Source organism: Simochromis diagramma, unplaced genomic scaffold (assembly GCF_900408965.1).
Source record: "Simochromis diagramma unplaced genomic scaffold, fSimDia1.1 OVJJ01000618.1, whole genome shotgun sequence".
NCBI classification, from domain to species: domain Eukaryota; kingdom Metazoa; phylum Chordata; class Actinopteri; order Cichliformes; family Cichlidae; genus Simochromis; species Simochromis diagramma.
Window position 1 is genome coordinate 6,316,111 of NW_024387423.1, and position 27,685 is coordinate 6,343,795.

Sequence of the window (27,685 nt, forward strand, 5' to 3'; positions counted from 1 at the left end):
AGCCGTATAACTTTCTGGCATTAATTTGAAACACATGTTTAGAGATGAGTTAAGCATGTTGGCTCCCAAGGAGGACACCAGTCTCACCAGTTTGTGTGCCTGCATGGGATATTTGAATTTTGATTCCCCTCTCCCGTGTCTTCTATTGATAATACAGTCATGAATAGTAACATTTTTATACATCAACAAAAGAAATGTATTGCAGTTTATACCGCCAGGAGATTTAAGTTTATTTTAGTGCTGCTGCATTCATGGATTACAGCTAGAACTAGACTACATGGGCACGGCTGTTTGATAGAAACCTTTACACCTCCTATGAAGCTCATTTTGATTACACAAGAGATGCTAAGGGACTCTCCTGAGCTGAGCTACTGCTCTTGGGTTATGGACGAATTGTGTTGGCTTATTGGGGCCTAGTTTGGTTGCCTAGCTTACCTTCTGTATTGTGGTTGCTGCTGTTTATCAATGACCGCAGGTAGCAGTGTGACTGGCTCTTCCAGACACTGCTGCCAACACACATCTGTTGTTTTTTTTTAATTAACATGTCTCTCTCTGGACCATCTGGACTCAACTGGGATCTTTACCCCCTCACCAAGTTTTAGAACTTCTATGGAAAAAAAAGACTCATTTAATCTTTAAATAAAACCTTTATATCCCATGTGATTGGATCGCGCTCTCTCTCTCTCTCTCTCCAATCACAATTGATGGCGCTGCTGTATTTACAATCTCAAAGCTTTGAATTGCATCCTCACTGTGCAAAAAGTACTCTTAACGCTCTACTGCCAGAGACTAAAACACATTCTAGGATATTGAATGGTTTTATTTTGCTGCTATTTTTAACTGGGAATGTGCAATCAAACCATGGCCCTATGAAAAATATTACCACACCAGCAAATGTTAAAAATATAGTAGATCCTGGCTTTGTGTATGTTAATGTTAGAAGAACTCTCCATAAAATGGACTTGATCAAGATCTGGGCTGCCCCAATTAACATGGATATTATGGTGTTATTATAAACTCAGCCAAAAGAGTCAGTACCTGATAATCTGACAAGATTTTCTTCCTAGAGTGTTTGCAGCACTGATCATAACGGTGGTAGAGTTGCAATGTTTGTTAAATCAGTTTTGTACCTCCTTAACAAACTCTAACAAACCTAAAGCCAGACAGTTTGAACTGCTTGCTGTTAAAATATGAGTAGGATGATATAAAAGATGCCATTTCCTCTCTGCCATCTTACAAAGTCTGAGAGATTCAAAATTAATTGTCCTGTGTGACTTAAAATGGGATTTGGTCATGTTCTGCATCCAAGTGCCTGCAGGAATCTTTAAACCTAATGCAATTTCTTAATGTTCCTATAAGGGTTAACTCAAAAGATCCAAGACCCTACAAATCCACCCAACAACTATTCATCCACTGCAGTACTTTTAATGACTTACGCGAACATTGTGGTAACACTTCTGTAAGACATACTAGTTCAAACCTTGTGTTTTTAAAAGATATTTTAAAGAATCTGATGAATAAGCATTTTTAAATTACCTGTACAATAGCGATATTAGCAGAGTTAATGTAATATATTATGTTGAGTTTGCATGGGAACATTTTTTACAATAGGCAATGAATATGCTCCTATAAAGAAATTTAGATTATCTGTGAAAGACATGGTTCACAGTATAAGTACTCAGGGAAATGAATGCCAATGCTAGGTCAACAAATTCCCCTGCAGACTGAACTTCCTACAGAGGGGTAAGAAATAGACCTCAGATGGAAGTTTGACCATCACAAAACTGCATAAGTTTTATATAGGAAAACTCAGTTAAAATCAAAAGTAAAACTGATATTCAGCATTTTGATGAACAATTTATATCAACTAGTTCTGTTTTTCATCCAAATGTAGCAAAGTCTCAGTTTTCTAATTTGAATTCTCTCTGGATCCATTTCTTTTGTGACAATCAATAAACCTTTGAAATCTACTGAGCCAAAAACAAAAAAAACAGTCATCTGAATCCCCATCTTCTAAAGCTTACAGCGGATTTTTTTACTCATATTTTAGTCAGACTAATATAATCATTTAAAAAAAAAAAAAAAAAAAAAAAAAACCACTGTAAAGCATCCCATGCTCTGCCCTTATTTAGGGTTGGGCATCATTCAGATTTACGAAATTAGCATCATATATCTGCAGCTTCTCATATTAAGATTCTACACTTTGTAATAAAGTCATTTGAAAAAAAACAAACTTGACAATAATACCTTACACTAAGTAAAACTGCCTTCTGCTATTTGTTGATTCTGTTAACCATGAGTAGTCTCAGTGAGATTGGGGCTATAGGGTGGTTCAAACACTACAGATAGGAAGCAGTGCATTTATACATCTGAATACAAGTCAAATTGTCTCAGGATTTTAGAAGGAGTTAAACTTTAGGCCTTATTTCTATTAATATTAAGAATAATATGTCTACAGCTAAAGTGTGCCTTTATGCAAATTATAATGCACTTTACTCAGTAGGCTCTACTCTAATTTAAGCTGTTCACAAACTTCAAACTGCCTTTCAGCAACTACAGGCATCACTGCAAGGTTTACAGTTGGTTCTCAATGCTTAAAAAAAAAAAAAAAAAAAAAAAACATTCATGTTTTCCAGAAATGAATCCAAATCTTAGACAATGTTGGCAGTCATACCCTAGGAGCAGACTTGTATCATCCTACAAGTATTTAGTGTGCAAAATGAGCACTTAGTGAAAAAGATGAAGGTTACAATGTTTGTTTGTTTTATTGCTGAAATAAGGCCGGTCTGAATTTATTAAGTGGGAAAATCCTTGTACAAGTTGCACTGGGTTTCTTAAATATTCTTAATTATGATGACATTAATTGCATGCATGCTTCCTCCTCTGCACTTTGTCTAGACTATCACAGTTCTTTTGATTTTATATCAGCTTTATTGTCTAGTGCACATCACTGTCTAATTTATAATTTGGTTTACTGGCACAGTTTTATATACAAAGCCTGTATGAACTTCCAACACCTTCAGACAGTTGGATTACTTTGTTCATTTTTAGGGTAGCCATCTGATCTCATTACATGACCAAGATGCAACTTAACCTTCAGAGCACATTAAAGCTGCCCATTTGATTTTCTTGATTTATATTTATATAATTTACATAATGGTGTATCCTCTTGACCAGATCTCTGGTCATGCTAGAATAGATATAAACATAACACAAAACACAATAGCTGGTCATTACACACACACTTTAGGTGTGGGGTTAACTTGTGATAAGGCCGATTTAACTTTAGCAAAGCTTTGTACACCTGTATGCATCTGTGCGCACTGGTTTCGTTTCAGCTTAAGTGCGGAGTTTCTGTTGATTCTTTCCTTTGCTGTTTAAATGTGTGAATCTGTGCCAGTGTATTTCTGACTGCTACTCTGCTCCCTCCATTTGTTACGATAAATCAAACACGAGAGAGACAGTTGAAGGATTCATTTATTTAAATGGTATGATTGTGATATGCTTCAATAATGACAGTTTGTTGTATTTTAATGTGTTTTGTGACATTTCCTACTCCTAAGTTTCTACTTAATAAGATTTTGATTGTTTGATTTTAAACTAGCAGATTTAAAACCTCTGTACTGAGGCAAGATTACAAGGATTATGTCATCGTCTAAATAGCTGTGGAACTAAACCTAATGCATTAGATCTGAATATTCTTAACTTAGTGATGCGACTGTGCCAACTCTCATGCACGATGATACAGGCATACATTTTTACATAAAATATCAGTCATATAGCGACACCATGAATTTAAGCTCCCTGGTGCGCACAACAGCCATGTTCAACAACCTGCAAAGCAACACACGGCTTTAAAAATAAGCAAGAAAACTGACCAAGATAAAGGTAAAAACAAACTTGTTTCACCACTTAAGGCAAAAACACCACTGACTACAACCACGCTATGAAGCAGGATATAATACCAACTAGAGCTGGGCCATGTGACTGCAAAAATAATTGGTTCAAAATTTTACCTCAACTTGGATTGATGAAAAATTATTTTCAGCAACACAAATATACACACGCACACATACAGACACAAACACACTCTCTCGTTTCATTTGCTCAACTAAAACCTGGGATTTTCACTCTGATTTTTTCTTTTTTTTGATGTTGTCTTTACTCAAGTCAAAAACGTGTTGAAAGAATGTAAATGAAAATGCGGTGTCCAAATTGCTCGAGTTGTGCAGTCAGCTCAGCATTTGAGTTTTCCTCCATCATGTTTCCATGTTGCAGATTGTTGTTATGAGTAGACTCATAACAACAAAGTATATAATAGAGAAGAGTAAACACAATAAAAAAAAAAAAATAATGACATGGACAAGCTTACATTGATCAGAGGTTCTGAATGTCAGTTTTAATTCATTTTTGATCAAACCCCTAGCCCTATTAGCAACTGGTGATGTGTGACCCAGAAGTAAACACATGACTCAACCAGCACTTGTTAGTTGCACTCCATTTAACAGGAAAATGTGATTACACAATGATAAAGGAGGGCTTTAAGGAGCTGGTTTAAAAAGCTCACCCCAAGATACAACGTCCCACGGAGAAAATATTTTCTGTTTTACTTTGTGAAAATACTGCACAGCTCCCGAGGAGGTACAAGGTTAAATTATTTTAGTCACTGTTAAGGTATTAAGCAGTTATGCTATATGCTATACTTAAACTTTCCAGAAAAACACCTTCTAGGATACTTTTGTAATTACATTTGACTTGTACTGTGTCACTGGACATTATGCTGATAGTGGCTCAATGGAAAATGAAGACTGAAAATGTTCACTTTGTTTATGCTAACAAACAAAAATATAATTGACATTGATAAAGATATTTCAAGAGTTCCTTGAAATATTGTGATATAATTTCGTCAGCATATCGCCCACACCTACTTAGCAGCTATATATTCAGAGTTGTTTTGATAATTAGAGGCCAAATCCGACAAGTGATTATAGAAACGCATATATAAACACACTTTATAACTGTCTGATTAATCTACTAAACTGTGACTCTCTAGGACAGCTCATCATTTCCTTTAACATCCTGATCAATCCTGTCCTCATGTCAGGGAGAATTTATTATGTATTGTTAATGCTATTGTGTTAGCTTATAGGTATGACACACTCAGTTAAAAAAAAAAAAAAAAAAAATACAATCATGACAGGTTTGTGCTGCTATTTGATACCTCAGGTATATATCAAAATGGAAATAGGGTTGGGCGGTATGTAAACATTTTCCAATCGGCAATCATCAGTCCAACAAATGCCGATGGGCGATATATTTGCGCATAGGCAGACTCTTTGATGGACGGGGCAACCCATATGGAAAAGATATATATAAATCTTATAAAGTTTGTATCTGTCTTGTGTGAAACTTGTATGAAAAGCATATAAGAGTGAAAACAGATATAGGATCCCTTGAAAAATTATATAATGAAACTTGTATGTTTTGGATACGTACTAAAACAATGTATGAAAGTAATGAGAAAGTGGCCACTTTCATGAGTAATCACATATAAGTTTTTACCATTTCTTTTCCATATGGGAATGTAATCATGCACGGACTGATTTGCGCGTTTACAACACAGAAGAAGTCCAAACATGGACAAACTAGTTTCCAAAAAACAAACAAACAAAACAAAAAAAATGCTGTCAGCGTTAACGCCGCTTAAACGCGGTCATCACGATAAAAAAAATTTTTAACGCTCAACCCATCTGGAGCACAGAATGAACAAAATTTGGACAAACTGCCAAAATGCGTTGACAGAGACATTTCAGGGAATTTGACTTCTCAAAAACTGCTTACATTGTAAGTAACTAGAACCCCAAATTAAGACAAATTTAGAAATTCCTCCACAAATGCAGAAAAGCACTTTAACTGCAAAATGACATAGGTACTTGCCAAAAAGGTGGGAATCATTTGAGTTGAGTCGCCCCATTGCATCGCAGATGCAGACCAACTTCCAGCTATTGCAACATGTTGGCAGTCTTTTTGCATTCATAAATTAGACACTGATTATTTGCAAATCTTCGCCAGTTTGAGTGTGAATCTGAATCCCATCAGCCAATACGTCCAATCACCTTGCATTCAAAAGTGGTTCCTGCAACTGCTTGCAATTGGATAATGAACCTGAAAGAAAAAAAAAAAAAAAAAAAAAAAAATCAAAACTACCAGACATTTTCTTCTAGTTGCAATGAGGTTCTGTCCTGTTTTACTCTAGGAAAATCGAGTCTTCTTCTTTAAAAAGAATTAAAGGATGAGCTGTGCTACTAGGCTCACGTGTCATATTTACCAACAGCTATAGATTGTCAGATACCTAAATCTATATTATTTTGAAACATCAAACATTAGCCATAATGTGACTGCATGCATTCAGACTTGTGTTGTATTAAAAGTGATGCTTAATCAGATCTGTTACTAAAACTCCTGTTGTGGCGTTTAAGAGACACCAGGGTACATATTCAGACAAATTCAAACGCCAGATTACCTGAAACAAGTGGATAAATTGGAAGGGACTTTATGCATTGTTGTTATTAAATTTGCAGAGAAATTTAATAACAATAATAACAATATTATCATTATCGAGCTGATCTGTGATCCTAGGACAGGCAACTAAAACAAAGGCTTTCCTAAGATTTCTCAAACGCAAAATGAAATTTGAAGACTGCGTATCTGTGACATTTTATAAATAATTCATAGGATATTATGAATAGCTTCTTTGTATAATTAGACTTGGAGAGTTGTCCCCTTCAGCCACTTCTGTCATGTAAGCCTGGGGGGGGGGAAAAAAACAAAAAACAAAAAACAAAAAAAAACGTTTTCCACTCTAATTATAAAAGTTCTTCAGGCCAATAAGCGACGTTATAATTCACCTATCAGTTTTTATGTTTATGGAAACTATGAAGTCTGTCAGAGACTAGGCTGTTTGTTTACTTGATTTAGATAGGATACTTTGTTTTTCTTTAGTAATCACTCAAATTGCATTTGACACATGCTATAATTATTTTATGCCGTTTAACTGTAAAAAGCAATTCCCGAGATACCAGAAAACAATTAGATCACAATTAGATTTCTATTAAAGCAGTATCAGCAAAACTACAATGTTACATTACCATTTTATGTTCCCACTGTGTGTATTAAACCCGTGTTATAATAATATTTACCTCAATTAAATTTAACAGTCAAATCTTGTTTTAACTTAATTAAATCCATTTCAAGCCAGGCAGCTCATTAGATTGTATGTTTACAACTAAGCCAGCCAAAGAAACCCATGCACACACAAGTTTTTGGCAGATATGACAAATATGACATATGATATGCAACACTGTAAATGTATGTTTATAACCCTATACACACATTTTTATCTTTTTATTTTTATTTTTTTTTTAATTTCGTGGATTTGACGGAAAGCATGTGTTTTGCTTTTTTAGTTTGCTCTGCACTGGAACCTTCCCGACCTGGCTGCACTCATCTGAGGCTTTCACTCTGATGTTGCTGTTAAAGAGAGCTTATCAAACTCCTTTCTGGTTCTCTCTTTCTTTTCAGAGGTCTCATTGTTAAAGCCTGCAGAGCTAGAGTGAACACACCAGGGAGGAAATACTGGACACAGTTCTAATGCCTGTCATCTTTGCAGACTGGGAACAGCTTCCTGTTATTCAATGGACACACTAATTAGCATGAATACAAACATTTACTTAGCCTAGACAAAGATGTGAACACACGCACGCATACACGCACAAAACCACAGTACAGTGAAAACAGCGACTCGATCGTCTTGATTCATTTTCACCACGCCAGGTCTTTTGCGCAGTTCTTCCCAGAGCAGCATACCACCCCGTCCAACAACGATTTTACGTAATATTTCCTTTTCTTTGAAGTGGCACAGCTAAATGAGTTTTCAAATCTCCGTAGGTTTCACTACCAGAGAGAAACAACCACAACTTGATAGGCACCACTTACATTCAATTATTTTTCACGCGCGCGCGCACACACACACACACACACTTTTTCAATAAAGCATTGTGACTCATTACCAGTCCATTCTGAATACTGAGGCACTGCTTCAGAGCCCTCTATTCTAAAATTATGCAGATACAGTGCTCTGCTGCACTTCACATACATCAAGTAAAAAGATACAGTGAAATCCTGTGAGGGAGCAGAAACAATGATGGAAATGAAATGCTTCATTAAGCAACAGCTATGGCTTTTGTTTCGACAGACTGATGAATTCGGAAGTTCCTTTACGTACACAGACTTGCACTGCCTCAGAGCTCTTCTTTGTGTACAGAGGTCTTTATCATTTTATTGGTATGAGTACAATAACGAAATTATCAGCAGAAAACAAATGGATCAGTGTTTTGTGATTTTACACGGTTTATGTTGGCGACCTTATGAGCCTACATCTCAACCACATTAACCTCCTAGGACCTGGCGTCCACATATGTGGACATCACATTTTGGGTTATTTAGACCAAAATACTCAATTTTGCTCTACAAGGGCCTGATATCCACTTATGAGGACATTATACTGCTACTGTTCTATCAAAATGTTAAATGAATATCCTCATATGTGGCCCTTATTTTTCTTAAAAACAAAGGTAAAAAAAAAAATATCTGGTAATTCTTTGTTTTTACATTCATCGGGCCCCAATATGCCCAAATATCAAAGAGAAAATAAAAATGCATGCCGTGGAAGAGTTCGGGTCTTAGGAGGTTAAATAACACATTTTAGCTCCCCATTGCTCCGTCTGAAAAGTGACGAAGGAAGAGATTCTGTACTTTTGAGACCTTTTCCCTCATCTCACTGATGAGATAGTTCTCAATTATAAAATGCTTTACAAATCCAAACATCACAGGTAACAGGTGGACTTTGCCCAGCTGCACTGAAACGGGAAACAATGAAAAATAACTGACTGCTTCAGAGACAGAATGAATGTGGACAGTGTATCCTTGGGTTCTTAACATAAAACTCATTGATGTTAGACCGATTTTTAGTTTTAGTGTCCTTATTTTCCACTGAGTTACTGGTTCTGTTACTAGAAGCCTTTTAGCAACAACCAACCAACCCAGTGACGCCATGTTCTGTACTGACAAAAGATAGCACTAAACATCGTCTACAACCTTTAAACACTTCTTAAATGCAGCTGCTCAGACAGTCTTAACCTCTTTAGCCCCAAGGGCATTTGTTAGGTGCCTGCTCAAAAAAATGACATGCCCAAAAATGAATAGCGTATTTCTCTGCAATTACAAACGCTGTGTTGACAATCTCCTGAGGGATTGTGGGAGATTGAGTTATTCAGGAAATAAGCCGTAGTCTCGAAAGGATGTTTGGTTTGGAAGCAACTGGAAAGGTAAAACTGATTTCATGTTATTATTGATCAAGCGTGAAAACATTTGTGATCTTCTGTTGTGGTTGGTTCAGTGAACTTTGGTCAGAACGTGACAAAACTTTTATCTCGGCATTTAGAAAATGTGTCGTTTGCCTGGTTAGACACAGTGAAGTTAACACAGGGTTTTGGTTGTTTGTGTTTATGCAAATTATGCAAAAATGTCGCAATTGTGCTTTCAATTGTTGTTTTTGCTGTGTTTGATGGTTGTAGAAATGGTTTATATGACCTTTAGGTGAGATTGGGAGGTTTCAGTAATGTTGGGTCATAGACAAATACATGACTACATCTACTGCAGACCTGTGTATATGCAAAAAAGAAAGAAAAAATACACGTTTTGGATTCAATCCATAACCCAACCTCATCTCTTTACCCACCCAGATGATGAGCATGTGGACATTTCCCTCCACAGCTGTTAAATTGAATTTAGTTCACAGCAACTCCAGAAGTTTCATCCGCTTCCACCATCCCCACCCAAATTCACGTGGCTCTTGGCACAGACTGGGAACTTAACTGTAGCTGTTGGATTCTGGACAGTGCTTCATCACATCTGTGCTGCCCAAACTCCTGTGGCAGCCCAGAGGGGGACACATCTATAAATCTAACCATCACATTACCCTGACACTAAGTTGGCAGCAAGATGCACAAGAACAGTGAAGATGTTAAGAACAAACAACATAGCCAGTAATGACCTAAACGACTCCACGTGGTGGAGGATATTTTGCCACTCTAAATCCATCTTTCTCATCAGTTCATCAGTTTCTTTCACTCACTTTCCATCCAACTCATTTCTCCCATTTGCCTTCCTGCCCGTCTTTCTGCCCATGATATCTCTTTTCACTTTAGTTTGTTCTACAACTTCCAAAGAAATAATTCCAATCCAAATGTGGTCATTGAGTCATTAAGTGCAATTACCATCTCTGAAGTGAGGAGTGACTCATCTGGGTTTTTTGGAATACATCTGCGCACTTTGCACAACTGCCAGTTAATGTCAACCCACTGACTCATTCTGCACTCTACCCACTCACGGGGAAAAGAAAAAAAATTTAACTGCTGTATCCAGTTCCATGTTATATGACAACTCTCACATGTAACTTTCACATGTTTGCCCACTGACTGAGTAAGTTCATTGCATACAAGATAATGTAGCTGACTGACTTAGAAGTTGCCGTTTTATTTTTACATGCAAAGACGGCACCAATTCTACATGTGCATGCATGAACGAGGTGTCAAACATGTAAGCCAACTGATGCACAGTGCCTTCATATTATGTGTCTAAAAGCTACATGCTTAGATGTGTATATGCACACTTTACCCAACAGTCAAGATGTGCAAATGTCAAGAACTTTTCTTCTACCAGTTGTGATCATACCAAACAATCTTTCACTTTTAGATCCTGCCTAATCCTGTCATCACGTCACAGATGTTATATAATTTTAAATTATTAATGAAAGGACCACAAGCACAACTTTCATGTGTGTGATGCTGGTGCTTAATAAACTTGGAAGGAAGACCATTAGACAGCAGGAAGCAACGAACAAAACCTCAGCTCTGTTGACATTTTGTCAAAACCTAGATTTGGTTACACGCTTTGAGATTCTCTCTTATTTGTAGATAAACAGCACGTTCTGGGAGCGTTTTCTGTAGCACAAAAACACCCTGAGATATCCATCAAAAAAATATGGTGCATTGTGTTGATGTGGCGTATTATTTCAGATTATACCTAAATGAAATGATGATTGCTACAGCAGCACTGTTTCTACAATGCCTGTGTGTTCATGTCTATGCAAATGGTTGGCATTCATTCAAAGGTTTGATCCTTAGGCATTCTTAGTAGGTAGTAGTGAAGCATTTACTAAAGACTATGCTTTGTTCTGACTCAAGGCAGGGGTCAGTTGTGGGGTATTAAAGGCCTGGAGGCAATCACTGAGCAGAACTGTGTACAGATCTTGATACCATTATTTTCAAAACTACTGGGCTATCACTGCTGAAGTATGCACGGATGTGCATTTCACACACACACACATGCACGATCAACACTGAGCGAGCCAATCAATAGTTTGCAATTCTGAGTTTATTAACAGCCACCATTCATGGCGAGCCTTGTTTTACATCTTAGCTCCAGCACATCACAGGGCTAATATAATCAAGAGTGTTCCAGCATGTACTTAGATTACAGACCAGTGTGTGTTCTCCACAGTGTCCATTTTTCACTGATGACTTTTTCGCCTTCTCTTTTTGCAACCATCTCAGGGAGTTCAGGCAAAGACAAATAAGAGAAGATAAATTGGAGAGAAGGAGCAGAAACCGAGGGAGGGACAGACCATGATAGACCCACAGGAAGAAAGAGAAAGGTTATGATAGAGAAGAGAGACAACAGAAGAGAGGGGGCAGAAAGTTAAAGATAGGGAGAGAAAGGTGTGTGTAGGGTGTGATGGATGAAGCTGAAACAGATGAGGAGAGGAGGGAGGTAAGTACGTTCTCCACCAGCTACCTCACTGTCAGACACTCAGCTGTGCAGCATGAGTAGGTGGCTGGTGAGAGGTGTGTGTGTGTGTGTTCTGCATAGCATGTGTGTGTGTATGCCACATGTACCGTGAGTCTGGGGACCAGTGGGGGGTTGACAGATTATCTGTCGACAAGCAAGCTGGAGGGTTCCCTCTCTCTTTTCCACTCCTCATTTTCCTGAGTTACTCACAGGCTGTTTTCTGCAGCGCTCAAGGTCACTGCAACACAGTGAAAGTTTGGAAGGCACGCGATACCAAGAGCTCAATGGTGAGACAGCACTTTTCCACTCCTCTGCTTATTTTAAATTGCACAAGAGCAAGTGTAAAAGCTATTAATTATCAAATTGTATCTCCATTGCATGACACCGCTGGTGGCATTATGGGTAAAAACTATTCTTTGTTAATAAAATGTCAAATCTGCTGTTGCACCACAGCTTTACAGATGTTTTGGCCATGTTACTTCATGCTCTTTTGTTCACATCCAGTTTTTACACAAACTGCCTCTAATTCAAGAAGGATTTCTGCTTTCAATAAAAATAAATCTGTGCCGTACTGTCACAAATTATAGTTTTACTATCCGCACTTAAAATAAGTGTTTACTCACAATTTGAGTCTCTCCTAGCTTTCCTCTCTGCATTTTAGAAAGCTTTTATATTGAGAAAATGGGCTGGCAGAAAACAGATCTGATTTTACAGATCGCTTTATCACCATTAATGAGAATCAACTGACAAATTCACAAAACTAGTCTGTGGGTAGGCATGCAGCCAGAAACGAAGCTTGAAACCCTCATTCACCTGGACATTTCAACTTCCATTTGTGTCTGTTCAACAAACGGAGCGTTTACAGCATATTGGACTTGAGCTGATCCCAGGCCTGCTTCTAGTTCAGCCTGGCAGGATAACAGATAAAAGCCACAATGTCAGCTCCAATCACAGCACAGAGTCAAAGGCAAAAAAAAAGACAAGACTTACATGTTGGACATTTAACATTTAAGCCATCATTCTCAAATTAGTTGCGGTCTTGTTGCACAATGACCTTAAGTCTTTGCTAGAGAAGACCATAATGTCTAAATTACGCTGTAAATGTTGTTGGTGTTCCAAAACATTAAAACCACATCCCCCACAAGTCTTTGGCTTATTAAGAAAGTATTGGTATCTCCTTCCACAACTAGGAATTGCTCATTTTACCATCACTAACTGAAAGAAAGCCAGATATGCACTGGAATAGCTGCAGCCTTTTCCTTCTTTGTGCTAGAAACCAAACCAAAGAGCACAGCTGAACATGACAAAACTTACACATTGTTCTTTAGGTTACCAAATAATGAATAAAGTCAGAGACGTAAGGGTGTTTTCACTCCTGTGCTGTTTAGTCCATTTAGCCAAAGTTGTTCAATTGCAGGTGTAAACATGGTAACTGCAGTAGGGTGACCCCCCAACATCAATCCTACCCAAACACCAGGCATAAGCTGCAGGTGTGAGATAAATGCCTTTACCTAGCCAGGTATGCTTTGTGTATTTCCCAGCATCCCAGAACACAAACTGTGACAACTAGCTGTAACATGAGCGTTATTCACTAGTCCAGAACATGGCCCCCTCTTCATGCATTTATTTTTGTTGCTCCTGCTCCTGACAGAGTTTTGGTTTGCTTGGAGTTCACTTGGGGTTTTCTCTGTGTCAATGGAAACCAAACCACAGGAAAAAGCAAAAAGATGTCAAACTCATCAACTGATTCAGACCCGAGTAAACAAACTATAGTTATGAAAACACCCAAAATGATGCATCTAGAACCTAACAAACACCTCATGTAAAGCTTAGGCTGGAATAATTCTGGGTTGTTCACTGTTATAGTCCGTCATGAAAGGTCATAAATTATTCACTGATGCTAATGTTACATTTGGTAGCCTTTACATTACGGTAACTTTGCAGAAAAAAGCAGCAGAAAGCACATGCTTAAATGAAGGCGTCCGTACTTCCTCAGTGATATAGATCTGACACATTATTGAACATTAATATCTAATGCACACAAATACATGAAACATTAAAGTACTTATTTTAAATGGACTGCTAAACTGAACTAAAGGAAAGTCACATTAATAACAGCCAAAAATAAAAATGACAACTCAAATGACACATTCCCATGACTCCCTTTCTCCTTTACTTCTCCTTGGCTTTTATACTTCACACACTCACACACACACACACACACACTTCCTCTGCCTCCCTCTGTTTCACTGTCTCTCTCTGTCTATGTACTCCAGCCAACCACTGTGGGTTTTCTGGGATTCCTGTGGCTGAGTCATCTTCCACTCCGTATCATCCATAATATCATCTTCCCAAAAGTCTCCCCAGTGCTGGATGCAACTGGCCGAACATGAAAGGAGTTTGTGCATGTGCATGTATGCGTTTGTGAGTGAGGGGAGGGAGGGCGTCAGGGAAAGAGACCCTCTTCTTATCCAGCCGTTACTGAATCCGGGAACAGCCAAAATAGCATCAAATGACCCTCACCCAACCCTCCAGACCAATTTCCCAGCCGGAAAGCCAACAGCACTCACACATGCTCCAACTCCATCCGAATTCTTTGTATTCCAACTAATGTGTAATCCATCCATTCATTTGCTACAGCTTTAGCAGACACTTTTCAACATTAGCCTCCCTTTGCAGTCCTAAAAAGAAAAAAAAAAAGAAAGAAAAAAAAAAGAAAAGCAAAAAACAGAAAAAACACCCAATCCCCTGCCCACAAACCTCAATTCATGGACCTTAAACCAGCTCCAGAGTTATGCTTCACCACAGTTTCCACATCACAGAAACAAGCCTCTTCCTTAACCATGTAGGCGACCTAATTCTTATTGTCTCCCTTACACAAAATCCCTTAGTGAAAACATTGACTTAGCATTATAGTAATTTATTCTGTTCAGTATTTGAAGTGTTTAAGTAAACGTCTATTTGGCATACCGGTATTTATTGCTATTTTTAAAAACACTGTACAGCTACAAAATTAAGATCCCCTTGTCTTTCCAACAGCATTTGTCCCAGCCTTAACCCCAGTTTCTCAAAATTCACCACGCCCTTCCCCCTATCCAGGCTACCCCGATACACTCCATCCTCTCATCACCTAATGCCGAACTCTCAAATCCAGTCCCCCTAAATTCTTAGCTCTCCAAATTTCCCAGCCCAACACCCTTACCCCTCACCTCACCTCACCTCACAATCCTAGTTCATAACCCCAAGCCAAGTTCCCCATTACCCCACCTCAGAGATTGCATATTAGATCCTAAATCCAAGTCTCTGCAGCCTCTTATTCCCAGCCAAGACCACAGATGTTTCAGCCCGCCGCTCTCACAGTTTGGGGTATGAAGGCCAAACTTTTGACAGGGTGGTTTCTTTAAAAAGGCAGACTAAGGCTGCCAGACAAAACTACATGTGAAAGCTTACTTTAAAGCTTAGCTCACAAATGCCTATACGTGATGAACTGTATAAATAAATACACCAGACAGATGTATATGGTAAAAATTTAATACCTTAGCATGAGAACTGCCACACATGAAGTCAGCACACCAGAAACTATGAAGAAGGCCTCAGGAAGCCAGGCAAATTAAGATTATTAGTCAGAGGAGAAAAAAAAAAACAACCTTAGCCGTAACTGGCCCATTTGTGATCCAAACTGCTATCCACACTGCCAGCACACGAACCTGCCAGCCAGTGGAAAAGGCCAGGGGCTCATTAAAAACAACAGGTCCTCTTCTTTTTTCCGTGGAACCTGTCACCGCATTCCTTTTTCTATGACTTGGCTCTTGACTCATGGAGAGGTCAGGTTATAGGAAGTTAGTCATAACAACACAGAGGACTTCAGATGGCCTCCTAACCATAGCTCAGTCTCAACACAGCTGCAGACTATTTAGCACTACTTAATCGCAAACAAAAGAGATTTACCACAGGCTCGCTAAAAGGAATTCTGTTTTATTCAAGAACCCATGTCTTAAAAGCTCCATGAGCACTTCAGACCCATGTTTTCCTGAGGTGCTAAAGGGAAAAGAAAGGGTCAAATAGGGGGTTCAGTGGGTGTATTTGTCTCAAACCATTCAGCTGGGTGGGAAATTTTGCCAAGTTTGGTATAGAATAACAGCCAAAGGATCATTGTCATATGTCAAACTTGCACTTTTAACATAAAAACTAGAGCACCAAATTCCATCAGAAGCATTACACTGCAGCAGTTTGTCCATCAGTTATTCCATACTGACAACATTTACCTTGAAAAGTCAGACATTTATTTATACATACAGCTAATCCTAGTGAGACTGTCCTAATTGTATTAAATGTAAAAATCTGCATTGAGTTTAAATTTGCCAAATTCAAGGACTTTGTTTGTTGTGTGTGAGATGGTTTTCTTGGCCACCGCTGATACTATCAAGTTTGGAAATGTTGGATTTTAAGGTTGGAGAGATTATTGGAAAACTCTCGGCTGCATGTCTAGCTAGATTATTTGGAAAACCTAAGAACGTACCAGAACCTCCACAGGCAGGGTAAACAATGATTTGAAATCCCAAAGAGTATGACTGCCCGTAAGGGACTCAGTGCGAGTGTGGTCCACAGAGCTCTTGTGCGAGAAGGAAAACAAACAACTAGTGATTTACAGTGATGCAGCCATGTGTATAAGACAAAAAAAAAGTGTTGTAATCGACACCAACACATAATATAAAACACATAAGAACAATTTATGACTAAATATTAATCTTGTTACTTTTTTTTTAGCTGTATATTGTCCTGTCATAAGTTCTAACATAGCTCTAAGAGCACAGAGAGAAAATTAAATCAGTGTATCAACACAAACTATGATAATTAAATTTTGATCTCTGTATCTGGATCTCTGTATGTGGTAAATAAATGAATTACAGATGTCGCTGAATGCATGTTTTGTCCCTGTAAGAACTAAGCTACACTGGTAACCTCAAAAGCCAAACATTAGTGGGATTAGTAGAAAAAAAGAAATCAAATACTGTATTAAATTTTTTAAAAAATTGTTTTATTTTACTTTTTTTTTTTTAGTTTTATAAATGACAAGTCGCTGCTTTTAGACGAAAGTTGACTGCGAAGAAGCAGGGAAGAATAAGAGGCATAGAGAACAAGGGAGAGCCCTGCTGAGAAGAAAGAGATATGGAGTAAATGTGAATGCGAGAGGGAGGAGAAGTGAGGAGAAATGAAATCAATAATGAACGGCTCCATAACAGGAACTTAATCAGAACAGCAGGTCCCTATATTGCTCCTGACTAGCACACGCATCACCGCCGTCGATTCAATTTACTCCCCAAACCCTGAAAAAATAAATAAAACATGGAAAATAAATTGAGACGCTCATTCAAATTCATTAGAACTCGTCCCTGTGTGCCTACAGTACATAATATTCCTTGAAGAAGCAGAAGAAGTAAAATGGAAGAAATGAAAATATGCCAACAGCTCGGTATTGGTTTCTAGGTGAGAATGAAAGTGAGGGTACAAAGTCATAACAGCCTCCTCAAACACCACCGCCTTATTCTTCCTCTTGTACCCACACATTATTACTGTATATAAATACACATACTGTATTTACACACAATAATAAGATATGAGCGCACACACTGGGATTAAGTACACAAATTTGCAGACTAATATCAATGCTTACGCCTACATTTAACTGTGCAAACAATTTGGGTGAAGTTGATTTGAAAAATGTACAATTTCTAGCTACTTGGCAGGTAGGTTACTGCAAACATATTGGAACCATATTGGAGTGTCATCTGTCTCTAGTAATCCCACACAGACTCAGTGATGTTAAGATCAGGACTACAGGTATATGGGGGGCCGTGCCCATCTGTTGCACGGTGCAAAAACTGATGTATCCACAATGATTTGCAATCTTTTCGCTGTTCCACTTTAACATCTTTTAGAGAACAAACATACTAGAGCAGACAGTGTAAGACTATTCAGCCAGTGTCTTCAAACACCATCTATGACAACTTAGAATTTCAATTTTTTTTTATAAACACAATGAAACTAACAGTGCTGTATTTAGTTAAAACATGCGCAATGTTTCTGAAACTCAAACCCTAAGAGCATTTAGACCAGGGGTAGACAACCTTTCTGATGGCGAGTGCCATTTAAAATTTCCTCAGAAGTCAGTGTGCCATATGATTGCATTAGCAATAAATTTAATAACACTATATGAACAGTTACACACTATATAGAACCACTTTATAGAATTATGTTGGCAGCTATCAGCAAATAGTTATCAGCTATTTTGAAACAAAAAAAAAAACAAAAAAAAAAACAAAAACTTTTTATCCATAACAGCAAATGAACTGTACAACAGAAAATGCAAATGCTATTTATGGTCTCCTCACAACAATGATAAGAAAAATAAACTGAGCCAATATGGCATGTTTGTTAATACACATGTTAATCTGATCTCTGATCTCTTCATGTGAGAAGAATTCTGCTCACACAGATATGTAGAGCCAAATACTGTCAATAAGGCCTCTGCAATGTTCTGAAGACAGTTAAACTTGTCAGGTAGTGATGTCCAGCAGGTGAAAATGCAAGCTCCATGAACACGCACAGCTGTGGATTCCAGCTGCTTCGATGTTGCATTAACTCAGCCAGTTAATGCGAGACAAATCTAGCTACTCATTAAAGATTTCTGGTTTGATCAGAAAATAAAACATTGGTCCATACACCTGAAAGTCCCAAAAATGCATTGTCTCTCGAGTCTACGGATGTATCCGTGTATTTCCGTGGTGCTGATGCTGTGCTGAGCGGACAGCTGCTGAAGCTTTTGAAGTGTCGGAATGTGGAAAGCTAACAACGTCCCTTTTTGTTAGCTTTATTATTATTTTTAGCCAATTACAAGTTGAATCTGGTAGTTGGGGTTGTTAGTTAAGATACCATCATTAAGAAGAGGAACAACTAATGTGTCTATGCGAGCTGATTTGCGATGTGCACCACTGGTGCGGCCATTTATTTTTTGATGCACCTTCTCAGATTAATTCACTGCATGTCGTGCCCAGGGCTGTACTGGGACGAAAAAAAATCGGCCCGGGCATTTTGACTAAAGACCGGCCCACCGGGTATTAAAGCCATAAAGCCTTTGAATAAAACCAAACGCTGTTGTGACAGTGATGTACAATCTTGTTGGTATATGTATGATACATTTTATGTCAGATAAAAACTTTGGTTGTAAGATTCACACAATTATTTAATAAAAACTAAACATATTAAATGAGAATAAGAAAGTATTTCTCTGTGCCCCCCTTTCCCTTTTAATGCCCTACCTGGCCCCCTGGCAAAACTTTTCTAGACCCGCCCCTGCACAGTTACCAGCTGTCAGCTACATTAAAAAAAGGATCCTGGTGTTATTTGTCTCTCAGAAACAGTTCATAACTTCCCTTCAACTCATTCATGTCACCTAAAAGGTAAACCTGTTTCTCCATCACAGCTCTGATGATTCAGTAAAGACATCTCCTGGTTTCATCTTCATGTTTCCCTCTCACCAGATAACCAAACCGATATCATGACCACGAGCTTTTACAGCTGTGGCTCCAGCAAACATCAGCTGATACTAGAAATTAATATTAAATAAATTCTAACAACAGTTGATCAAGCTTAAATGTGCTGCTGCTGTTTAGCGCGACATCTGGCGGTTTCCTCTTTCTGGCGCAAAGTGGGCGATAAACAAGAGAGAAAAGCCAATCAGCTGATCATTGATCAGTCAAGTAGCAACTGGAGAGGGAGGGGGAGAGAATAAGATGAGGAGAAGAGGCAGCTGTGCAGCGTAACGACAGAATAAATCCACCTTTGTGTCTTTTTCCATCCTAGACAAACTGCGTCCCTTCTCAGCTCAACACGAAACGCGTAATATTTTCTCTGAATGCGGGACGATTCCGTCTTTTTACGGGACGGTTGGCAACTCTACTAACTAACCTTGTGAATAAAATAAAGTTCACTATCAGTAACATCATAGCACCCACCCAGCTGTATAGAAACTCCGTCATGAACAATAACCATATGACTGTCCCCGCCACTAACACATGACCCTACGCTGTGTCACTGCATCATTCCATGTTTGGCACTGATCACCACCTGCACTCATGTATATATCTTTCTACGTAGCACTCTTAATTCTTATTCTCATGTATATAGCTCATGTATATCTCATGCACATATCTTTCTACGTAGCACTTTTAATTCTTATTCCTACTTTTATTTTTTTCATGTCTATTTAAGTGCTATTTATGACACTATGTTTGCACTGAAGCACCGCAGCAATTTCCTAATGTTGTAAACCTGCTCAACATTTGGCAATAAACCCCTTTCTGATTCTGATTCATGCTAGCTAGTACACAGTACGAGTTATTGTAACTGACGGTAAAAAGTCAGCACAAACAAAAATAAACTCCACCTAAACTTGGTTTATATCTGACCCAGAGACTGCAGGTCATAACTTCTTACCTGAAGTTCAGTTCACCTGACACTCGGACTGGCGGCTGCCTCGGGTCTCTCCTCCTCCTGCCTCCCCTCTCCCTCATCCACCTGCTGGCCTCCACCACTTGTTAATTTTACTGAATCTGTGGAAGCTCCGCCATAGCCACCACCAAACAACTGAGTTATTTTTACACACCAGCCAGCATCTGGCCAATCCACCACCTTTCATTGTTTATACCGTTACAAATAAATAAATAAATAAAAAATAAAAAAAATCATCGGGCCACCGAGCAAATGCCCGGTATGCCTGATGGCTAGTCCAGCTATGGTCGTGCCATCAGTTAACCCTTTGCATGCCAACTGTGGCACGCGTGCCTAGGGTTGCCGACCCATGGTTTAGACCAAATCAACAATGCTGAAAGATTGATTTAAAACTGTGTTGCACAAAGCCAATACAATTTAAAAAAATTTAAGTCCAACCTGAATGACAAAGTGCTTTGTAGAACCATGTGCATACAATTTAAGCTTCTGTAATTTCTTATCAATAATGGAGCAGTCACAGCAGATTCAAGTGCATATTTGATCTGGCAGATTTTTAACAGCAGATGCATTTCCTTTATGCAACCCTCTCAGAGATTTGTGGCTCCTCCTGGTCTCAATCCAAGGATCTTTTGAGTACACATGTATGTTAACCACTGTACTATAAAACCAATACGAAGACAATTTAATATCTTTAAATAACTAATCTGATGATTAATCTGGGTCTGAACTCCACTGACAACATGTGGGATACACTGGAGGAGAAGACTTGACCCTATCAATGCAAGAAAAAAAAAAAATTGCAATTTTAGATGAAAATAAATGTTCTGCCATTACATAAGCTTATTAAAACATCATCAAAGCTAAAGTTATTTGGCTGGGCAGTCTATCACCAAATTAAGAATGAACCATTGAATAGAGAACTCAACTCAAGAGCTACCTTTGTACTTATTTGACTCAAGTTGTTTTACTACTTTTTCAAAAAAAAAAAAAAAAAAAGGTTTTACCATTTATATAGCTTACGAAGTTTTAATGTGATAGATAACAAACATCTAAAGTGGGGGGGAAAAAACAAAACGCGCGCACACACACACACACACACACACACGAAACAAAGGGGACAAAAAAACAAAATCAGTGAAATCCAAAGTTGTGTAAAAGTGCAAACCACGGTGGGGATGATGGAAGGAGGCAGGCTTTGGATGGTCAGCCAGGCATGGGAGTTCTAATCTGATTGATGTTTTAATAGTTGGATGTGCTCCCTCAACCAATGCATTTCTTCCCCCATGTACACAGAACTCTTATTTTGTGCTCACTTTTTTCCCCACTCAGTCTTTTACAAACACCTATCTCTGTCCCTCACACCAATGCCATAACTCACTCTCACCCTTTTCTCCTCCTCCCTTCTTCTCTCCATCACTACCTTAGTCCCAGTCTTCCAGACAGCTTCATAATGCCTGGCACCTCCTCAACACTGGCTCTAATTGAAAGATGAACGAGTTTATTTGTGATTAATCCATCACTCTGTCACCTGAGGAGAGAAAGAAAGACCTAGAAGGAGAGGAGAAGAGAGACCCGAGCTGTGGGAACTCATGATCTAAACAACATTTTAAATCTCATATTGCACCACAAAGTCTTAATGACCTTGTTTCATTATAAAGACACACACACACACACACACACACACACATATATTGTGAATACATGAAAATAATTATTAGAATGTAATGTGTTAAATTTGCTTAGATGAGAGGGTCCAGCAATAGGTCAGAGGAATAGGGAAGGATTTGTTTGTGTGTTTTAGTTTGGCTTAGCTGTAGCCTGAGAGTGTGTGTAATTGTTTAGAGAGACAGGAATTTATGGACACTGGGTTCTGCTGTCATAAAAGGAGACAGGAAGCTACAGTTGGGGGTTGCTGATGCTTGTACCTTTAATAGAAACTCATAATTGTTATAACTTAGAAGTAGGTTTGCAGGAGACTCTCCACATGATCTGTAAATGTAAGACAACAAGAGGCCACTGGCCCAGTGGATGCAGAGTGGGGGTCTCAGTGTTTGTAATATGTTAACTCTGTTTTGTATGTTGTCTAAAGGAATTTGGTGTAGCTTGGGTGAGATTACTTTTATGACCCCCAGGAAGTCACGTATACAGACACACACAAATAGTGCTTTGACTGTTATGACGCACCCACACCTACATGCAGTCACTCACATGCACTCACATAGACACACGGGTACGCGCACACACAGGCACTCACGTGCTCGTGCATACACACACAGACACAGAGTTTGCAGCACACCATGGCGGTTTTATGATGGGGTCACTTCTATAAAGCTGGCTGTAACAAACAAAGGAGTGGAAGATCTGCAGAGGGACACCGGCCTTGCACGTCTTCCCTTCTAGAAGATGCATGCTTAAATGAAGATGAATAAAGGTTTTGTGAAATGACTACTGAGTTCCAGTGCCGTCTCTGGATGCCCGAGGAATAAAAGAACCGGGGTGAAACTGATTTCGTAACAATATATATTGTGCTTGTATTCCTGAATTGGACAAGGTTTGAAGCTGTAATAAAATAGAAAAATGCTATACATATATGTTTGTGGAACAAACAAGTACTGAGAGACAGAAGGGCAGATGGGATGTAGGAAAACTGACAGAGGACCCCTCTCCTGACAGAACAGACAAAAAGTAGCATCAATATGATCAAATAACTGACAACTACACTGTAATTGGACCATAGACACACATAGGCAAACTCACTTTTAGTGATGCATTTTAAAATACTACAAAAGTAAAATGGGACAGGTGAAGAGTTAACTGAATAATAAAGCAGCTGTGCACATGGGTATTAAGACACCTCGGGCAAATGCAACAAACCTTTTTTGCTGTTTGCCTCAGCCAAACTGTGTTCTTGTGTTTAATACTAGTGGCTCCAATGGGAGCATAACTCTGAACCCTGACAGAGGCAGGGGTATTCCTCAACTACTTACTTATAAACAAAGTGCTCTTTCATGCTGAGGGAACCACAGAATCTGCCTACTGTGCACACTTGCTGCATCATTACTACAAAAGCCGATGCAGGTAATCGTTTACACAATGCTGTAAGTCAGTACTGAGCGGGCATATTGCAGCAATTTGTGTCTCAGATGGCACGAGATATTCTTTGCATGCCTTGCAGATATTCTGCCCTTATGGGATTTGAGGGGGAAATAAATTTTTAATTACTTAGCAGATCATTTCCAAAAAAGGTAAATTATAGGAAGGAGGCTGCTCTCAGTCAGCATGGGAGGCTGAAAACTACTCATCTGACATCAAGTCCAGTTCCTTTCTTCACCAAAGGCTCCCAGATCACCCCACATACTGCCATCAGCTATTACAGTACATAAGCTACTATGTAAATGAATTAGGCTAGAAACTGCAATACCTACTTTTGTTTTGACGAGCTGGATGAATGTGTGCTATCCACGAAAGCATCCAAATCTTTTTTTTTTTTTTGGTCTCTTGATAAATTGTCATCACAAACAGCAAAGTCAAGCTTGAATGATTTTGTAACAGCAAGTCTGAACTTATTGTCGTCATTTTCCAGTCTCATCCAAAAGACAGGTATTACACTGCTTCACTGCAAGACTAAGGAGACTAGCATGACTTGAAGTGGTTCCCTTTTTTTCCTTCAGGCGTATCTCATAAACAAACATTCTCCAATTGTCATGTGACCATAAAAGGCCCCTTGACACTGGGTGAGTCATTTAGAGCTGAAAATAGAGGTCAATTCAAGTACTTTATATCCTGCTGAAAATTGTCTCAGTGACCATCTTTGTTACTCTGTTGATGTCCCTGTGCCTGGAGCCAATTCTCCTATGTCATGTGACCTGCTGAATGCAGTTTGTGTCACATGGATGGACTGAATTTTATTTTTACAGCCCAGCAGGCTCTCTGAGAAGACTGAACACACCCTAGGTTAATATCCATACAGCAAGTCAGAAAGGGAGAGAAAAACAAGACTGGAGGATTTATTTTTGTTCTTGTACAACAAAAAATAAAGTTTACAATTTGGCAGTTACCAACAACCAGACAAACAGAATGGGGGCGCTGCAGCCCCAGCTAGGAGCTGATTGTATCAGGGTGATAAAACATGTACAATTAGCTAGAAAATAATTAATCAATTAATATGCTCGACTTATCAAACACACCCTGTCAAAACAAAAATCTTCTGAGAGCATTAATGTATACCACAACACAGCACTTGTACAAGTGGAAAAAAAAAAATGGCTGGAGAGCAGTAGGCCAGGTTCGAGTCCAAACCCGTGGCCCTCTCTACCCCCACTTTCTTGTCCATCTTCACTGTCCCTATCCAATAAAGGCTGAAAAAAGGCCAAAAAAAAAAATAAATAGAAAAGGCTTTTTCATGACAACTCATTCAAACAAGCCATATTTGTTCAGTCTTTTTCCAGTTTTAATGTCATAAACATTTCAAAAGCTAACCAAAGTCTATAGTTTGAGATGTAGCTCTTGTTTTTGTATTTAATTTTCTAATTATTGTATGGTCTGACCTTGGTGTAAATTTGCTGAGATATGTCCACTCTTGGGAAAACTGGCATTGTGTTGACTCACACCCGAATGCTCGACACCAGCAAATTCCCAAAACATCTGCTTTATTAGAGGTGATCACACTCGTGGATGCTCTGTCAAGTGTATTTGATTAACAGCACCTGATTGCCACCCTCTTAATTCTTATGGAAGTAGTAAAGCTGTGAAAATGCTCTTTTTCACATGCCTGTACACAAAAGATGGATGTAACCACTATGCTAAGTCAGCATTTGGTTTGTGCTCTTTCGAAGTCTTGGGCTTTGCATTTTAGCCAACATGGCTTTAAGTTCTAAAGTTGTGACAAGCAATGAGTGGATCTGACTAAGAATGAGAGGATTCCACACCCATACAGCGGTGACTTGTCAACCACAAGGTAGCCACGTCCTAAAGCATATCCTGCTGTATCATCAAGTTTACTGTAAATGGGACCAAAACTTTAAAAATACACATTATGACGTTGTATAAAAAAAAAAAGACTGTGACAAACAGACTTCTTTGCATTGCTTCAATTGTTTTCAAATAAAGAACATGATGTCAGCATCACTCATTCTCTCAAGAGTTAACAGGTACCCATGAAAGGATGCTGCAAAACAGAAATACAGCCTGTCAGCATGGCAAGTTCTAGTATGATTGTTTTGCTGTATAGATGTATAGATAAAGATTTTCCACAGACTTGCCCACTTCCTAGAGGAGAGTTCAACATATGAAACTTTAAAAGGCACATCTCAAAGAATGGCTCATGTCAAACCAAGTCTGTTATCACTTTCAACTTATTTTAGTATGGTAAATTGTTCATATTTGTTTACTTTATCTCCACTAACGTGGACTGTTCTTGTTGAATGGAAAGGAAGAAAGAGGTGAAAGATTTTAGACAATGCAGCTCCCAAAGGAACTGCTGAAGTCAGTCCTTATGTACATTTAAAGGAAGCCATCAGTACAGATCCTCAGATTGTGACCAAAAAAAAAAATCTCACATTTTCAAAAGTCAGAACATCAGCAACCAATTTTAAACGCAACACCGAGTTGGAGCATCTGGCTAGTGATTGATGATAAGAAGTAATCACTACCAAAGGATAAGATCATGCAAACAACTAACAGCTGCAGACATTCTTATAGAGCTGAATTACATTTGTAGGCTGGCCTGCTTTCAGTTGTTCTGGTTTATGCAACATTGTTTAAATGCTATAAGACAAAAACACTTAAAGTCCCCTGTCTGTGAAGCAAGGGCTCACACGGAACAATAAAGAATAATAATTTGAACTAGTCAGTCTTTGAAAATTTAGTTCACTGTTTATAAACTAAGTGAACTGAACTTTAAGTGTTTTCCAAGTGTGAATTTAAATGGCCATAAAGGTGATGATAATCCATTCTAAGTAAAGCATGGAAATGGGGCCACAGTACACAGGCATGTGCTCAGTGTTAACTACATGTCCAGGTGTGCCCCAAGAGTAATGGGTATCCTGCTGCTAATGGCTGAAATGACCATGTGTGTCTCTTCAAGAGCTATGGCTGCAGACAAAGTGGCGTTGCTCCCAAAAATTACTTTTTAGAGGTAGACAGTGAGATTCTTCAGTGCAGAGGCTTTGAGTCTACAACCTCAATCACTGCCCACCTGTGTCAAAGAGGGCAAAAAAGCCACTATCCTAACACTGGCTGCTTCACTTCACAAAGATTTCACAAAACTGTGCTTTTAGCCCTGTTTCACCAAAGGAGGACAACCAAGCATTCTTCTAGGGATGTTCTGGTGACTATTTCCCTAGTTACATAAATGAGAAGGATTCAAATCAGGTTATGTAACTAGGGAAATATTTAAACAGTCCAAAATAAGAACAATTTATAGTTAAAAAAAACAGTTATCCAAACAAATACTGCAGGAGAATTTAGTAGCCAAATGAAAATACACTGTCTTCATCATTTCAAACAACACTGCATGCACACACTGCTGCTGTCACTTATTGAAAACACACTATCATAGTGTGTTGTTGTGCAGTTTGCACACTGAGCTATTCACTATAAACGACATGGAAATGCCACAGTGTGATACTGCGTTTTGAAATCTCAATGTTACCATTTTAGCCGTCACCATGTTTTATTTGTTAATAATATTTGAAGTAATATGAATATGAAGTAATAATATTTGAATGAGAGTGTGAAGTGCTAAGTTTAGCTAAGGCTATAGTGTTGTTAGCGAGCAGCACCTGCTACGCATGGTCGTATATACTGGCTAATTAGCGCAACATAACAGCTACTAAAATACTAGAATTTCACTCACCAAAACCGAAGCACAAACTTCTTGGACAAGTTGTTGAAGATGACAAGCCATATTATTTTTCAGATAATTCCAAAAGAATGCACCAAAGCTGCAGCAGCACCACAAAGGTAAGACACGGGTCCGCTTCAGTGACTTCAATCAGCCCAGGTGTGGCGGCAAACCTGTCCGTGAGAGAAGCCACGCCCCTAAAACCTTTATCGAATCTAAATGGATGAAAACTGAAAATTGTAAATTAGGACTAATCTAATGAATAATCTGGTAGGCTTAGACCCCTGCTAAATAAAGCTTCCAAGAAATTAAAAAGTGATCATTTGGATGTATAGAAAATACAAACTTTGCTTGGCCTACAAGCAGAAAACCAGGAAACTTCCAGTACCAAAAATCTTTATCCCTGCCTACAGCGAAAAA

The 27,685-nt window shown here is 38.6% G+C and overlaps 1 protein-coding gene across 1 annotated transcript in view; it reads right to left on the reverse strand.

Annotated features, from left to right (window-relative positions):
- Positions 1-27,422, reverse strand: part of LOC120722043 (RNA-binding motif, single-stranded-interacting protein 3-like) — a 167,923-nt gene extending 140,501 nt beyond the window's left edge. Inside the window, exon 1 of the mRNA XM_040012778.1 lies at positions 27,278-27,422. Within this exon, the coding sequence (XP_039868712.1) occupies positions 27,278-27,328 (51 nt within the window). The 5' untranslated portion in view covers positions 27,329-27,422. The remainder of the gene's footprint in view (positions 1-27,277) is intronic.
- Between the last annotated feature and the right edge of the window lie 263 nt (positions 27,423-27,685).